This window comes from Rissa tridactyla, chromosome 9 (assembly GCF_028500815.1).
Source record: "Rissa tridactyla isolate bRisTri1 chromosome 9, bRisTri1.patW.cur.20221130, whole genome shotgun sequence".
Classification (NCBI taxonomy): Eukaryota; Metazoa; Chordata; class Aves; order Charadriiformes; family Laridae; genus Rissa; species Rissa tridactyla.
The window spans coordinates 26,176,238-26,193,102 of record NC_071474.1 but is presented as its reverse complement, the minus strand read 5'-3'; the positions used below and the strand labels follow the sequence as shown (position 1 = coordinate 26,193,102).

The window sequence follows — 16,865 nt, the reverse complement described above, 5'->3', positions numbered from 1 at the left end:
ACAGAAGGGACAAAACAAACCAAAAACCAAACACCACACAACAATAATCCCCCAAAACAATCGTTACATTCACCTAAAAACCAAAACTCAATGTGCACCACAATGTGTTTTAAGCAGCCTGCTCCTATGCTGTTATCTGGTACAGGGGAAAAAAAAAAAACAACCCACAAACCCAAGACTAAGGCACAAACTGACAGCTAGATTTGGTGGGAGGAAGATGGACCCTTCCAGAATTCATTTGGGTTTTTTTTTTTTTAATAGGTTCTGATCACAAGTCCTTTGCATAAGCTACCTAGCACTTTACATTACAATTGAAATAGAACCAGGTTTCTGAAACTACTGATTCATCCTGATTTTCAGGAACCTCAGGAGAAAAGAACTCTGAAGCTTGCCAAGCTTACGTCAAAAGGGACGTCCTCCACCACCTCCAGCATCCCCCTCAAACTCCGCACATCCTAGTTGCGGGTTCAGCGTTCAAATCTTAATGTTAATGTATCACTAGTGTTAAGTATATACATGTTTTAAAATTCTTCTTTGAAAAAGGAAGAAGGAAGCCCGGTTAATTAACTAATCCCATAATTCTTAGTATTTACTTAGGTTGCAAAATTAAGCATTGAACAATTAAACTATGTCCAAATGTAGAACGACTGTGCATACTGATATAAACAGCAACCACTTCAGCCGCAAAACAGACAAAAACGTTTTAGAATTTACTGGCAAAGAATGTTCAAGAATGACGGCAAAATAATTTTTGCGTGTAACTCCGTAATTCGCATACAAACACATGGTTGCCCTCCAACATCAAGAGCTGTGGTGACCAAACGGAGCACCCATCAGCTCTCAGGAAACTACGCTGGCCAACATACCTTCCTTCTCGCAAGGAAAGTTAAATACATTTAAAGTCTATTGTCAGAAGTTTACGTAGTAACGTTTAAATTGATTTTTATCTGTTGTGTATTTTCTTAAGTAAAATAGAAGTATATTCTGTACTCAACTAACCCTTGTGGATGCTCTGTATCTTAATTGACATATATCAAAATGACACAGGACAGACAAAAACTCCAAACTGGTTCATAAGCCCCAGAAGAATTTATCCTGGAATGACAAACAGCGGATTCACACTCTGCAGCACAGTCTTCCCACAAATGGGAAGCAACTCTAACAGAAGACACAGACACAAGTTGTTATGAAGTTACACCTGAGCATTTAACACTGATGTTGGTTTACTTTCAAAAAAATATTAGGCATCTGTAGAAAATAAGATTTCACATACAAGTATTTAATGCCATGTAAAAGATCATCCTCCAAATATTTTTTTTTTAATACGACATTGTCATAGTTGAAATTTAATTCCAAATCACCTGGAATATTAACTGCAAAACCTGTATCTAGAAAAGCTCCCTCAAACCAATGAAACCTTTAGAAGAGTATAAGCCTTTTTAATCCGAGCACAGAGTCAACGTGCAGAAAGAGAAAATCACTTGAAGTTTCTACAGAAGCAAAAGACCATTTTAAGAAATAGGCTTTTCAGTGCCCCTGCTCAGCAGGACTTGCTTTAGAAACCGTATGGTTAGAATTTTCACATTTAAATAAACTTAAAATGATGTTACCAGAACTTCATCTTCATGATTGATACCGCAGTAGCTCACAATTAAAAAAAAAAAAAAAAAGAAAACTTGAAGGATAAGTCTTAGACATACTTTGCATTCTCAGCAATGTTACAAGTGCAGCTAGTTCTACTTCTGTGCTTCTAGTGTTGCTTCCTATTTATCTTAGGTACAATATTGTGAGGTTTTCACTTTCACGTACTTCTCTAGCTTTGACACATTGTATTTAATTAGTAACTCATAAATGCATATGCTGACTTTTCAAAACGGAGATTCATCCAGCTGTATTACTCGGTTCTTGATTTTTTTTTTGAAAATAGCAACTCAAGTCAAAGGCACCAAACAGTGCTAGGAACAGAGAATAGAAAGCTATTTCACTGCACACCCCTACCTTGACACTGCATGCAGTTCCTGGCTTATCTCAACAAAGCTACAGTACGACATACACAAAGAGTATATGCACACGCATGAGAATTTTTCAGTATAAGAGATTATACAGAATAGGTTTCATCAGCCTGGAACAGACAACTGAGGTCACGATCTATTTTCATTATTTTCTGTAAAAATACAGGGCTGCAAAGGAAGTTATCAAGTAAGAGGTTAAAAAGATTATTATTAGCTTTTAATAGAGAGTCGTGGGCTAGATACACCTCTTGTATCAATACAGGTATGTCCAATTTATATATCAGAAAAGTATTTCTCTAATATGTAGTATATATATAATCTTTTCTTCTATAATATATAATCCTACACATAACCATGACCAGAGAGACTACGCATAAATAAGGACCAGCACCCCTTCCCAAGCGCCTACTATGCCAGGGAGACAGCAGCAAAGATAAAAAGAACCCATTGCAAGTGACACGAGAGTAATTTGACAGTAAAGGAAATAATAGTGAGAAGTTTCTGAAACGGCTAGGAGAAAGCACACTGATTCAGAGTTGCAGCTTTTATGCAGTGATAAAATTGCCCCATGCATGGATGAGAAACTTGGGACTCCTGAGCAAGCTTGGAAAAAGCATAAAGGAGGTGTTTGTGTTTCGTTGCCGCCAATGCGACCACTGTCTAATAGCTAGAGAGAGAAGAAAAAACCCTCCAGGAAAATGCATTACTTTGGCCGGCTTCACAGCTTGCAGTGCAGATTCATTCATCTACTCAGTCTTCTAACAATTACACACTACTAAAGTGAAACACGGGGTACTGGACTGTGCTAATGTGAGCGACCATGTTTCTTGTAGCAATGCACTTTCAGGTATTTCAGCACAGGGCTGCTCCGTCCTAGAGAGCAGCTAACCATCTTCTCACGTTGCTTCTCAGTTTCATATTCCTCTGCTTGTGTTTCTTCTTTGAGCTGTTTAAAAGAACAAAAAACACTCCCAAGACTGTAGGTGGCTAGAAGCAGCTTTTTAATTTTTTTAACCAGGTGTTTGACAGAGCAAGAATAGCTTCTATTTTTGTGAAAGAGATATTACAAAGTGGTGTTTGGGTTCTAAATCCAACAACTGAAGAGCTAGGAAATACCTGCTTTACGGTTAGCCAGATCACTAACTTTAGTTGCATATTCAGTCTGTGCAGTTAAAGTGACAAATGAAAAAACTACACGACCGCGTAATTAAGCTTCTCATCAAGCACAGAAGGAAGGCAGCACAAGCAATATCAAACTGCATTTTACAGATTCTGAGTTCTTGGCTTTTCAAACTAAACAGCACTACTAAAGAAAAAAATCCTTTAAAAAAAAAAAAAGTACACTCTTACTACTTTAGGGACTTAAAAAAGCACCCCATCAGATCAAACCACAGCTCTTCCTTGTGAAATACATGTTTCTGTAACTGAACAGACCAACAGTTGTCTCTTGCAGACTTCTATTACCAGGGAGGAAGGACCGAGATCCAGCTCACTGGCTCTGGAATCAAGGCAGCCTTGTGGAACTCAGTATTCCAGCCCATCCTCATGGAACACGGTCTCCTAGTCTACACTGGACACGTCTACATTAGACATGTCTAAATCGTCAGTTTAGTTCAAGCAATTCTTGTTTTTCACATAAGTCGTCTCCACTCGCCACATGTTGGTTCAGGTACATAAGGTTTTTCCTGAAATTTGCACTCATTAAAACCTAAAACAGAAGCTCTGATCTACAGGATGGAACAACTGGGGGACATGCCGGTGCCGACCTGCGGCACACCAGTGCAGGGACGAAACCAACACATGAGTCCAGGGAACGGATCACCATGGTACCACAAGAGAAGGATCCAGGCATCCCAACAGAAGACCGCACACTGCTCCAGCTCTTCAATATACACGTTCGGTTATTTTAGCACAGCATGAGTAAAACAAAAAATAAAGATCACGCCATCAAGACAAGGGAATCATTTGCTCCTCAAATTGGCGTCAGGAGGGGTAAACTGGCACACCAATTGGCCGTACAGTCAAAAGCACATTATTGCATGTCAAGGATTATCTTCCTCTCCACTTCTGAAGGCATCGCATCACCACAAATCTTTTGTAGTTTGGAGTGGTATGCAGCAAATCCCACAGGAAGATTATTTGTTTCCCTAAATAAGACGGCACTTTAGTCTAGGCTGTAATTCTTGAAACAGCTTACTACCAGAAAGAGGGAAACGCGTTTCCCTGACAAGTCAACAAGACTTATTAAGCTTGCGTATTACAGCACAGGGCACCTCTCTCCCACTTACACTGGACATTGCTTAGTGGTCTGATTCTGTCAATTTCCTTTTTGTTCTTGAAATTTTTAAATTCCAAGTTTCAGTTTCAAATTATTTTAATTCTTTCAACAGAAAACTAATATAAAAGGAAAGTAACCATCATCTGTAAATGAAGCAGAGTCTGGATTTGTTAAGGATTACCTAAAATGCACACAAAACTCCCAAGTAAACTCTTATGCTATGGTCTCTGTGTGCTCGGTTATATACATCCCAGGCCTTTGCCCTGCAGAGTTTACAACCTAGACAGACATGAGGCACAGACAAAAGGCTACAACTGATCAACTCTAATGTCTTTACTAATGACTTCTGTGTCATCTTCCAGGATGTTCTCCTGAGCCCAAGGCCACTGCTGCTGCAGCTCCAGCATCTGCTCTTATTTGCTGGTGCCTCCCGCTGACTCCATCCTACTCGTGCCAGACCTCATGGCAGCCTCCAAGACCGGCTGTACCCACTTCTATTAGCTTAATAAAAAGTAGGGAATATCACCCATTACTGGATGTGACAATTTGCAGTGAGCATTTCCATAAAGCTTTTACCTCTAGGCCAGTCTTTGACATATCAAGTTCTTGTCCACTACTTACTGGTCCCACCTATTAAACAGAGGTGAGGTGACAAATTGAAGTAGATGGTTCTTTGCACGCACAGATGGCCAGGGATTTGCTCATTGTGTGGTTAAACATGCTGGCCAGCAGCCTACGCACAGGCCTGAGGTGCGGGGTTCCTTCCAGCCCTGTAACTACAAAAACCTTTTTTGAGAAATCCTATGTTGACACTTGGGAACACATTAGTGTTTTAGTTCTATAACAAAAATTAAGACTATTTTTTTTTTCCCCTCCTCACCTAAAGTGCTATACCTCCTCTAGATCCATCAGACCTGGCAGCAGATTCTCCCAGCAAGCAGCAAACAGTCCCAGGTTACTTGGAAAAATGATGAGAATCAGACTGCTGGAAAAGCACAGAACTCAAGAGTTCTCTAAACACTGTCATGTAGAACTTTTACCACAAAAGATATAGCAAGTATCTTTGCCAGCCTTGCCAGTAAAATTAATACATACTTTTGAATCAGCTCCAACAAAGCTTCCCAAGTCAGATGAGAAGATACTTTTCACAAACAAAAAAAAAAAAATCCAAAAAAGCAAAGGCTAGTCCATTATGTTTTTTAATCGCACAAGGTTTTGTAATACAATTCACGATCTGAATACATTTGCCCCCTCTTCAAATAATACGTTACAAAGCAGAAATATGTATCACAATAAGTTTTTAGATTGATTAAAAGCAGAAAGAACTCAGAGGTTAAACCTTTTTGATATTCCAAGGCTCAAAAATCGTCAACGTGATGGCAAATTTAGTTTTGATGGATGGAGACTATAAAAAGTAAAAAAATTACACATCCCATATTTCTTGTAGGTCAGTATTTCAGATGAAGCTACAACATGGATTATTTTTTTTTTTAAGATTAGATTAATTTATTAGCGGTATTCTTCATTACGCAATCCTTTTATGCAGGCAAACTGAAAATCAGTTGCGTTAACTTCAACTCACTGAACTAAGACTTTTCTTAACTAGTCCATAATACCAAGTATCCTTAACAAGTATCCTTATTACTGGCCTAAGGCCTTATTACTGGCCTCGGACAACATACACAGCTCCTTTTCCCTCAGCCCAAACACTGCACAGGCTGGGAAACCACGCCAGGGACATTCCACAATTGCTTGCCCGTAAGTATGTCACTCCCAGGTTACACATCTGATGCATTTCTGAGCATAAACACTATGCTCTCCCCCAAAAAAGCATATAAGCCTAGTTTCTCTTTTCGTTCAGATGTGCAGAAGTCAGTATTGAGCCACCACATGTTTTTCAACATGTTTGATTTCTAGAATCTACATTTAGTATATACATCACATATGAATGTTACTTCCTTGAGCTGAAAATTGGATTTGGTGTTGCTATTCGGTTACCTGCCATCACTTTAATCAACATTGATACCACCAGCAAAACCAACTTTATTCAAACAGGAAAAAGTGTATATTATAAAGGCAAAAGAAGAGTATCATAAATTAACATTCAATATTAAGCTGTAAGTTTTCTTGGTTTTAATCCATAATCACATGAATGACTCTACAGCTTAGAAGGGCCAGAATATTATTTTACAAATAAATTGTAAAAAAAAAAAAAAAATCAACAAAGTCATGCAAGTAACGCTAGGCAATGATATCTTAAACACCAAGCATGTCTCCTCCCATCCCACCTCCTCGGCAGACACAGGCAGGAATCACCATGTGGGAACTCTGCGGTGGTGCCCAGCTTGTTATTGGCCATGACAGCAGGGCTTCTTCTGCAGTCATGTTGGGAATACACTGCTGTTACTGCTCAGCTAGATAAGAAGGTAGCAGGTGGTGAGAAAGGAGAAATTTCAAAGTTAATATATTTACAGGCAATCATTCACCTACTTATAATTGCTTGGAGGTTCCTTCAGAATTAAAAAACGGGAATCAAGTTTGCTGTGACAAAGTCATGAACAAATAAGCCTGATGGCACCGCTATATTTATCCTGAGCAAGTAAATTGTTTCTTGAGCTGTCAGTCTAGTACCTTTCATATTTACTAAATTCATGTTTTAAGAAGTGCTCACAAAAAAGGAGATAAACTGCTAAAGGCATAGGTTGACTTTGTTCAGCATTGCAATATAGCACAGGAGCCCATCTTTAAAAAAAGAAAACAAAACAGAAGACACGCAACTCTTCAGTTAAGCAGACAGTGATTACACTGATGTGATATACTCAATTACTTAACTGCCAGGGGGGCTAATGTTGTTCACGCTGCGAGAAGCAAAATTACACACATTAATAAAATGATTGGAATATTCAATATACCTCTTGATATCTCATGACCTATGATTTATTTTTTCCAGAAGTTCATTTAACAGCAGCAGCAGATCTGTTTGAACACGCAGAAGACAAATTCAGGGAAATAATAAAATAAAGGGGTTTTGGCCAAAGAGCTACAATGACAATTCACAGTTAAAAAAAGATACAACAAGCAAAAGATGAGAGCTAAACAGCCAGATATCATCATTATGCTTTTAGCTCAGCAATAATTTTTGTCACATAAGATGCCCACAACATGCTACAGTATTTGCAAATTGCATACTGGCAAGCCATTATATAAGTTAGATGTAAAATACGGCCAGACCTTAAGCAAAAAATCACAGGCTATTTTTGATAAACCAACAACAGTTGTGCTTTAACATATAAATATATATCTGAACCCTACTGAGAACTGTCGTAGTTTTACTTCAATTCTAGAAATAACTTTCTGTTCCTGATTTTATTGACACTAAGGCAGAATATTCTGGATTTACGGTCACACTGTACATTCTACTGCATAAGGGTTTGTAATATGGAAAAGAAATTGTTTACACACAGATTTGTTAGAGGCTGTTTCTTTAAATGTTTGTTTCAAGTATCACAGAACCAAATTTCAGAAAGTCACTGACTGAGAACAGAAAGTGAAACACAGCAAAGATTTTTGTCCCAGCCCACCATCTCCCATGCCTCAGCCAAAATCTAGAACCTAATTCATGGGTATATTGTACTGTGAAACAGTGATAACTGCTACAAAAATGCCCACAGGTGAATGGCCATAGCCTCCAAGGCAGCTGCTGATCCTCCACCAAGCTCTATGCCATACTGATACTCTGCAAAGGATGTCTGTGATTCACGAGCAGAATACCATTTACCCACTTACCCAAAAACCGCTACAGATTAAGTCAAAGTAAAGATTACAAATCTTTTGTTTACAAGCATATTCTGAAAGACACCTAAAATTTGCATTTCACAGGATTAATTTGTAAATCAGTGCTACATTAAATCAGGATTGTTATAAGATGGTACTTGCGTAGACCCACATCAACTGTTTAAGCACATTTTTTTAGAGCAGCAAGCAGTATGGCTATTTTTGTCATAATCTGCCCTTAAACACTCTCACACGATCTTTCATGACGGAAATTCAATCCTAATGGTAGTGACCGGGCTCTGCTACATCCCAAAAGGTAAAGACAATATCACTGCAGACCGCTTTTACTCAAATATGTTGAAATTCAAAATAAAACATCAAAAAAAATTAAACCCAAAATGCAATTTGTAATAATTAGATGCAAACACAAAATATAGATCCTTGAAGAACCTGCTTCAGGATACAGGAAAAGTCTTTTTAATAATAGATTGCCCATATACAATGCTTCATTTTTAATGCTTTAGTTATTGAATATTTATACACAGAAGTGACCTAGTACACTGATGAATACAGTTTTATGCTACTAAAAAAGAGCTATTATTTCATGGAACCTGTTTTTATTTTAATCTTGTGCTTCCATTATGAAATAACTAACACACTTTTACCTATCCCTATTCTGCATTGCACATAAGGATGCATCACATGTGTCGGGGGGGAAAAAAAAGCTAATAACCCACAAATCATTAGCAAGCTTGGTACTGGATATAGAAATTGGATTTTAAAAATCAGTTCTTCGCAAATTCTACACCCTACACAACCTAATCGATCACAGAAGACTGAGTACATCATTATTTAACCCTCTGCACAAACGCAGCCCACAACAAAGAGCAACAGAACGAGTATTTGATAGAGCAGGAGCACAGGATTGTCAGAGATGGATAAGGTACCACAATGGGTAGCCTCATATTCAAAACAATAAGCCAGCTATTCGTAACTCGGGGGGGGGAAGAAAAGCCCCAAAACAAAACAAAAAGAAAAACCAAACCCATGGAATTAATTCACCCAAACAAGATTTCGGAAAGCCGCTACTACTTGTGAACAAAAGATGCTAGACCTCTCATTAACATTTTGTTCTAGCACATTACTCAAAATGATCCATTTTCAGCAGCTACTCCAGCAGCAGATAAATCCCGAAGTGCACCAGAGGTGAGCCGACGCGGAACAGAAGCCCCGCGGAAGATGTAGCCTTGTTTTCTAGAAACCGTACAGAAAAACGTCTCCAACTTCGCCTCACCTAAAATCCACCTAGATCGCCCGAAACGGGCAGATCCAGGCTGAGGATACCCGAGCGCTTCCCACCACGGGAAGAGGCGCTCCATCCCCTCACCCACCGCCCCCCGCCGCACCGGAGGCACCGACCGGGCACCCCCGGGGACAACGCTCCCGGGAGGGGACCTGCTACCCCCGGGGGGACAAAGCGGCCACAGCGGGGAGCGCGGACGGAGCAACCCCCCCCCACGCCTCGCACACCCTCCCCCGGGCAACGGCGAGGCCCCGTCCTGCGACATGCACGGACAGACACACGGGCCACAGCGTCCCCACACACCCCAAGCCCCCCCACTGCCACCACAACGGGGGTCCCTAACGCCCCTCCCCGCTGCCACCACACCGCCCCCACTCCTTACATCTCCCCCACTGTCCCCCCCCCCCCAGCTCCCATGACAGCAGACTCCCTCGCTGGGCACCCCCGGGCCCCTCAGTGCCACCAGATCAGGCCGCTCCCATGCCACCCCCCCACTACCACCACAGCCCCCAACTCTCCTTCGCCACCACAGAAGTCTCCTTCGCTGCCTCCCCCGCACTGCCACCACAGGGCCCTCCCCTCCCAACTGCCACCACCCCTCCAGCCCTCCTTCGCCACCATAAACGCCCCCTTCGCTACATCCTCCCCCACTGCCACCCCGCATCCCCCCACTGCCACCACAGGGCCCCCACCCCCAACTGCCACCACAGCGGGGACGTCCCCCCCCCCAGCAGGGCCCCCTCGGCAGGAGGCCCCGGAGCCGGCCCCCCACCTGCTTGTGTGGTGTCGCTGAGGTCGTAGCCGCTGCCAGGGAAGTCGCGCAGCTTCCTGCCGCTGAGGCAGAGGATGCCCGAGCTGCCCGCCTCCTCTAGGGCCCGGTCTAAGCTGCGCACCGTGTGCGGCTGCGGCAGGGTGGCCGCGCCCCAGTGCGGCCCGGCCGAGAAGGAGAGAGTGAGGTGACCGGGGATGCCCAACCCCGCCGTGCCGTTGCCATTGCCGGTGCCGTTGCCGCCGTTGCCGCCACCGCCCCCCTGCCCGGCCGCCATCTTCGCGCGGCGCCGACGAGCCCCACAATAACAACAGCCGGGGCCGCCCCGCCGCCCCGCCGCCACTGCGCAGGCGCGGCCGGGCCCGCAGGGGACACGGGGGCCTCCCGCTGGCGGAGTGAGGGGGCGTGGCTCCCGCGCGCCCCTCGGCCGCCCTCACCAATCGGCGGCGGCGGGGGGCGAAGGGGCGTGGCTCCGCCGCTACCCCGCGGCCCCTTGCACCAATCGGCGGCGGCGGGGGGCGGCTCCCCGAGGGGGTGTTCGCCAATGAGAGGCCGCGTGCGCTCCAGGGGGCGGGGCGGGGCGCGGCCGCGAGAGGTGCTGGCGGCGTAGCGGGGAGCGCGGAGGCTGGCGCAGCTCTGCCGGCAGCGGGGCGGTGGGTGCTGGAGCGGGGGGGTGTCAGGGCCGCCCCGCAGAACGGAAGTTTATGTGACAGGGCAAACGGCACGCTCGGCGGCGGGGAACCGCGTCCCTCCCCGCTAGCGGAGCCGCCGCGCCTGACCGCGGCCTGGCCGGTAGGGTGCTTCACTCGTGCGGCGCGGCTGGGGTTTGCTGCCGTGTCTATGGCAACGCCGCTCCCCGGTGGCTCCCGGGGTCATACGGTCCCCTCAGGCGGATGGACAGGGCCCCGTGAGAACACCGATACGGGGCAGCGCCCGTCGGTAACCGCGGCTCCTCCCGGGAGGCGGTGAGGGATGTCCCACCGCAGAACAAAGGGGACCGGGGAGGCCGGCACCCCGAAATGAGCCCGGAAACATTCCAAAGGTACTGGTGTGCTCAGCGTGTGAAAGGGGAGCGGTGGAACGTAAATCAGGAGCTGGTTGCAATGTCCGAGGCCCCGTTATATTAACAAAACGCTACACAATTGCTGGAATACTGTATGGATGAATAATTACCTCTATTACCATGTAATCTGTACTCGTTAGGCGCTGCATATTTATCTGTCAAAAATGACTCTGGAGCCATAATTAAGAATCGCTAAAGAAAGGCTCGTAGACCCACATTTTAATGCAATTGCTGTGGGTTTGATAAGCAGAATCTGCTTTTATGCTTTGATCCTCCTGAAGGTCCTTAAATGGATTTTTTTTTTGCATGCATGCATCATGAGTAATTTGGGGATCTAAGGGAAATTCCTTCTATAAGCAGTATGGGAGAGACTAGCCTTCAGTCAGCGGTATGTCAGTGAGAGACAGCTGAGCCATTATTAGTCAAAAGAGGAACAGCCCTGTAATATCGCGTGGGCGATAGCTGGCTGGAATTCAATAGAACCAAATCAGCCGGGATCAGTAAGAAGGTGCTGAAGAGTGAAGGGTTTAATCCTCTGGTGCGGCATTGTATGGACTTCGGGATCAGTGTGTCATTGCACATAGATTGGCTTTCCAGCGAGAAGCCTATGTGCAAAACACATGTGTGGTGGGGGAAGGGCTCCCATTGTCACCTGCAAATATTGTGGCTGGCTGCTTCATTTAACCTTAGCTGCGGGTACTTTTGTGGGCTGCGGTATTAAAGCTCACAGATGAATATCTGCCGATCAGCCTGCCTGGGCCAGAGCCTCTGCTCTTGCCCTGAAAAAGCGAATTGTTCCCTGGATTCACAGCAGGAAAATCAGACAAACCTGCTTAAACACTGCTGGCCGCTGCCCTGGGTGGTTTCCAGCCGGAGAGAGTGGAGGTGGAACAAACTCCTGGGCTCATGTCGGGCCAAGCGCCTGCGATGGCTTTGCCTACAGCCGTGGCGCAGGAGGCACAGTGGCTCCGCAGCTGGCAGGAGTGAAGCCGAGGAGCGGCCAGGCCCAGTTCCGGTCGCTAAATGTTACTGAAGGTTAAAAATAGTCGCTCGGAGTTTACGAAGCGGGTGGCTTGGCCCAGGGCCAGCTCGGAGAGGCAGCTCTGCTGTCCTCCCTCTAAGCCACATCACACAGCCGCTTGCTATTTCGAGACGAACTGATCCCTGCCACGTTAGACAGAGAAAGGGGTTCGGCTCACTTTGTGAGAAATAGGTCTGACAAATTGTCAGAGGACTCAAAGCACCATTTAGTCATGCTGGAGTTCTCACGTATGAGGGGCCTTTTCATCTTTAACAAAATACTCACTGTGTCTGCAGGTGTTCCTACTGAGAAGCAAACCGAGCAGGCTCAGGCAGATGCTCACACCTTCAAATGCATTAAAGTGTCCAATACAATAGGCTGGAAGCAACGTCTGAGACTTTTTCCAATGGCTAACCACGAATCCTGATTTGCACACTGTTTTGGGCAAATTGCTGCTTACTCAGGCAAAAGCATGGGAATTGATTGCACGTTCCAATGGTATAGCTACATGCAGATTTACCTGGGGGGGTCATTTATCACCTCCAATAGCTGCACGATCAGAACAGATGTCTGGAATGCTAAAGTCTAATTCGTTTTATTTATACTGTATTTCACAGCCTTTCCACAGTTCTTTCTCCCCACACCCCCCACTTTCATTTCACAAGCAAAACCAGCATCACTAGTCTAGTGACAGAAAGCTCCCCAAACCAACTTTCTTGTCATAATGAGTAGTTAAGTCATAGCTGTGCCATCCCTCGGTTTCTACCATTAAACAGAGATGGTAGATGGCATTTTCTTATTCATTAAGGCAGTTAAGATGAGGACAGGAAAAGGTGGCAACACGCAGATGTTGTAATGAGACTGCACAAGACAAACATATTTTCTTGCTACCACAGCACAGACAGAGTCTGTGTTTCAGGAGTCTGAAAACCACTGCGAATCCCCCGCTTCCATGAAGAGCTTCCACTTCGAAGGTCTTTGTGGTTACCCACATCCGCTCTATATGAGATACATACTCATAGAGATATGACATCAACAAACTGTAAGAGGCGGTGTTAATGCCTGGAGGAATGAGATGTAGGATAAGGCTTTGATCTGTCTAACTTTCAGCACGGATTGAAGATGTGGTTGCTCACAAGCCTTGCAATGACGTTGTCCTTGGCATGGTCAGCCCCAGCCATGCTCAGAGCTGCGTGTCCATCCTGCCACTCCGCCGGTGCCACTCCCACGCCTCGTCCCACCCCTGAGCCGCAGCATCCCTCCCAGCTCCCCATTTCCCTGCAGCACTGCCTGCTGGAGAGAGGTTCCTCTGTGCTGGAAACGTCGGTGTAAAATTGGTTATGAGAGTAGGGGAAGCAGGAGTGGAGTCCCTTGTCTCTCCTGTACCTTCGTAATTCCCCAGAGTGTCCCGCGGGCTGTGTCCCAGGTCAGTGCCTGGGGTAAGGACGTTCAGGCGTGGTGACAAGGCGGAGGTGCTGCCTGGGGTGTCGCAGGGTGCAGAGCTCCCTCCACACCTCCCCTCACTTGCGGGCCTCGGCCGGGCCAGGCGAGCTTCCAGCACCTCAGGCTGAGCGACAGGGACTGCGAAAGCAGAGACACCCCGAAGCTGTCCATGTTCCCAAGTCAAGTCCTTGAGCTGAATACAAAGCAGATCTTTGTCAGCCTAGATTGCCGTTTGCTGTGAGAAATGAAATCCTCCTGACATGTCAGCACTGACCTTTTTTTTGCATCCCTTAAAGACTTTCTTGCTTCAAGCAATTAAACACCAGAGCTTTCATAACGTTCTTACTATGCTTCTTTATGAGTAGCCTCAGTCCTCCTACACGCGCGAGGTACTGGGATAACACATTCCCTGTGATTTCAGTGCTCACATGATCCTTGTGCCATCTCCTTGATTACTCTTCAATTCCTTCGCACTTACTTTGCGTATCAGTGCATGCTCTGTTCCTAATTGATACTGCTTTTCTTCTTCAAGACCTGCAAGTCTCCACAGCTTCCCACAGGGAGTTAAAATAATCTCCAAATAACCAGATTCAAGATTCATACCAAAACGGCATCACCCAGCCCACTCTGAAAGCAAAGCAAGCAAACCATATATTCCTAGGTAGGTCAAAAGGCAAATGACACGCTGTCTGTGCTAAAGGGTAGTGATTTATCTGAAACACCATTTTCAAAGAGCTAGAAATAGCTCAAAATACCCCAGCTTCTGATGCTTGAATAGAAAAGAAGCAAGCAGGATTCCATCTAGCTGCTTTGGTGAGCAATATCTGTCCTTAAAAGTCTTTCTGTACAGACCACAGGAAGACAGCAGATCCATTAATGAGGAGACTCCTGGTACCTTTTCTGTTGGGAGCATCTGATTAATTGTACGGCTCGCCATGCTTCATCGAGCACCAGAAAATACATTTCTGAAGGGGGGGGGGGAAGGCGGCGTCTACCCTCAGAATGTAATTTCAAGTACCACTTATTCCGATTACACGCACTGGAAATACCTCCTCCTGGTGCTGCAGAGGCCTTAACTCATCATTCTAGTGTGATTTCCAACAGGATTTTTCCTTTTATTCTATTTTGAATAACTTGTTTGTTGGGCAGTAGCATACCTGCTTGTTTCTTGGTAAAACTAGAAACGCAGCCCTTTCAGTGAAGGCTTACTTTAATATTGAGACACCCCAAGAAGCAACGCGAACTGAAACTACTGCTCCGCTGCGATCAGAAGCCCAGCAGCGTGGTGGATCTCAGTTTACTGGGAGGTAACTGGTTACAGATCGCACCGAAGCTACCGACTGGCTGAGTCCAAGCCCTGTGTCATTGCCATTATCTTTTATCAAGGATGCCGTGCATTTCACAAGCCACGTCTCTGATCCACAAAAGGCAGTCCAAGATAAGAAGTGACTGTTGTCACCTTGTCCTAGATAACTGTACGCAGGGCCATCAGTTGTAGCGGCTTTAATACAAATGTTAAATCATCCTGCACATCTCCAGATCTGGAAGTGCATTTTTATGGGATGACTTTAAGGGTGCTCTGCATAGTCCAGAGGTATAGCTAATGGGAAATGTAAGCGTCGTTTTGCACATGCCAGGCTGAGACCTCAATTAATACACATACACAGAGAGAGAAAAAAAAAAACCCAACAACCCTTCTCTAAATATGTATTTAGGCTGCGTCTGCTCAATGTATAAGAAGCAAATCATGGAATTTGCCATTAACTGTTAACAAGAAGTGCTTGACCAGTTGTTTTCACCGAGCAGAGCTCAGTGATGTGTGCACCTCAGCCACTTTACTGCACCCGGTCAGAACTTCTGTGTAAAACCTGAAGTGTTATCAACGTAGCTCACATTCTGTGAATGGGTAATGTACAGAAATACTGGCGTAATCTGGAGTTTTCTTTTCTCAAAAAGCTTGAATCATAGAATGTGTTGGGTTGGAAGGGACCTCTAAAGGCCATCTAGTCCAACCCCCCTGCAGTGAGCAGGGACATCTTCAACTAGATCAGGTTGCTCAGAGACTCATCCAGCCTGGCCTTGGATGTCTCCAGGGATGGGGCCTCCACCACCTCTCTGGGCAACCTGGGCCAGCGTCTCACCACCCTCAGTGGAAAGAACTTCTTCCTAATGTCTCATCTAAACCCGCCCTGCTCTAGTTTAAAACCATTGCCCCTCATCCTATCGCTACATGCCCTCACCAACAGCCCCTCCCCATCCTTCCTGTAGGCCCCCTTCAGGGACTGGAAGGGGCTCGAAGGTCTCCCTGGAGCCTTCTCTTCTCCAGGCTGAACCCCCACAACTCTCTCAGCCTGTCCTCACAGCAGAGGGGCTCCAGCCCTCGGATCATCTCCGTGGCCTCCTCTGGCCCCGCTCCAACAGGTCCATGTCCTTCCTGTGGTGAGGGCTCCAGAGCTGGACACAGTACTCCAGATGGGGTCTCACCAGAGCAGAGCAGGGGGGCAGAGTCCCCTCTCTGGATCTGAAGAACAGTTTTGTTCTCTTCCATCTTCTGAAGAAGATGATTTCCAAGTAGCAACACATGGTTAAAAGGTCACGTTCAGCATCTAACAAATACCCAGAAGCTCTTGGGTGGTGGTGCACCAGCTTCGGAGCAGGCGAAGGGAGCTGGGCTGCTCCCAGTGCTCCTCATTAAGAGCTGAGAATTAGGCGCCTGTAGTCGTCACCAATTAAAAGGCCTAACCACCCCCCCTTGTGGGCAAAAGACAAAACGTCACCAAAGTGACGGGAATTTTGGCCCATTGGGATAAGGGAGCGTTTCTGCCGTGGGGCGGGGTGCGTCCATGCCCCCCGCTGGATGTGTGGGTGCATGCGAGTGCTAAGCGTTCCCGTGACACCTATCTCTACAGCCGCTCGGGTTTACTTCCCAAGAAAAAAAACCCTTTATTTGCAAATACATCATGTAGTTTTGGGTTCATTTCACCCCAAGCGAACAGTCATATTGTTTGTAATTCTGGATTAAATAACGGTGATATGAGGTACCCCCGGGAACGACAAAGTGGTCAGCGTGAATTTTAAGATATGTATTTTTCTATCATGGCATAAAATTTATTACAACAAGAAATCATCACAAGTTATTTAACATGCAGAAGAGGTGCTAAATTTACTAAGCAGCAAACATTTCAGATAATACAAGTGTTTG

The 16,865-nt window shown here is 45.5% G+C and overlaps 1 protein-coding gene across 1 annotated transcript in view; it reads right to left on the bottom strand.

The window, feature by feature from the left end:
* LRCH2 (leucine rich repeats and calponin homology domain containing 2) overlaps positions 1 to 10,481 on the bottom strand; it is a 53,605-nt gene extending 43,124 nt beyond the window's left edge. Inside the window, exon 1 of the mRNA XM_054213579.1 lies at positions 10,140 to 10,481. Within this exon, the coding sequence (XP_054069554.1) occupies positions 10,140 to 10,413 (274 nt within the window). The 5' untranslated portion in view covers positions 10,414 to 10,481. The remainder of the gene's footprint in view (positions 1 to 10,139) is intronic.
* Between the last annotated feature and the right edge of the window lie 6,384 nt (positions 10,482 to 16,865).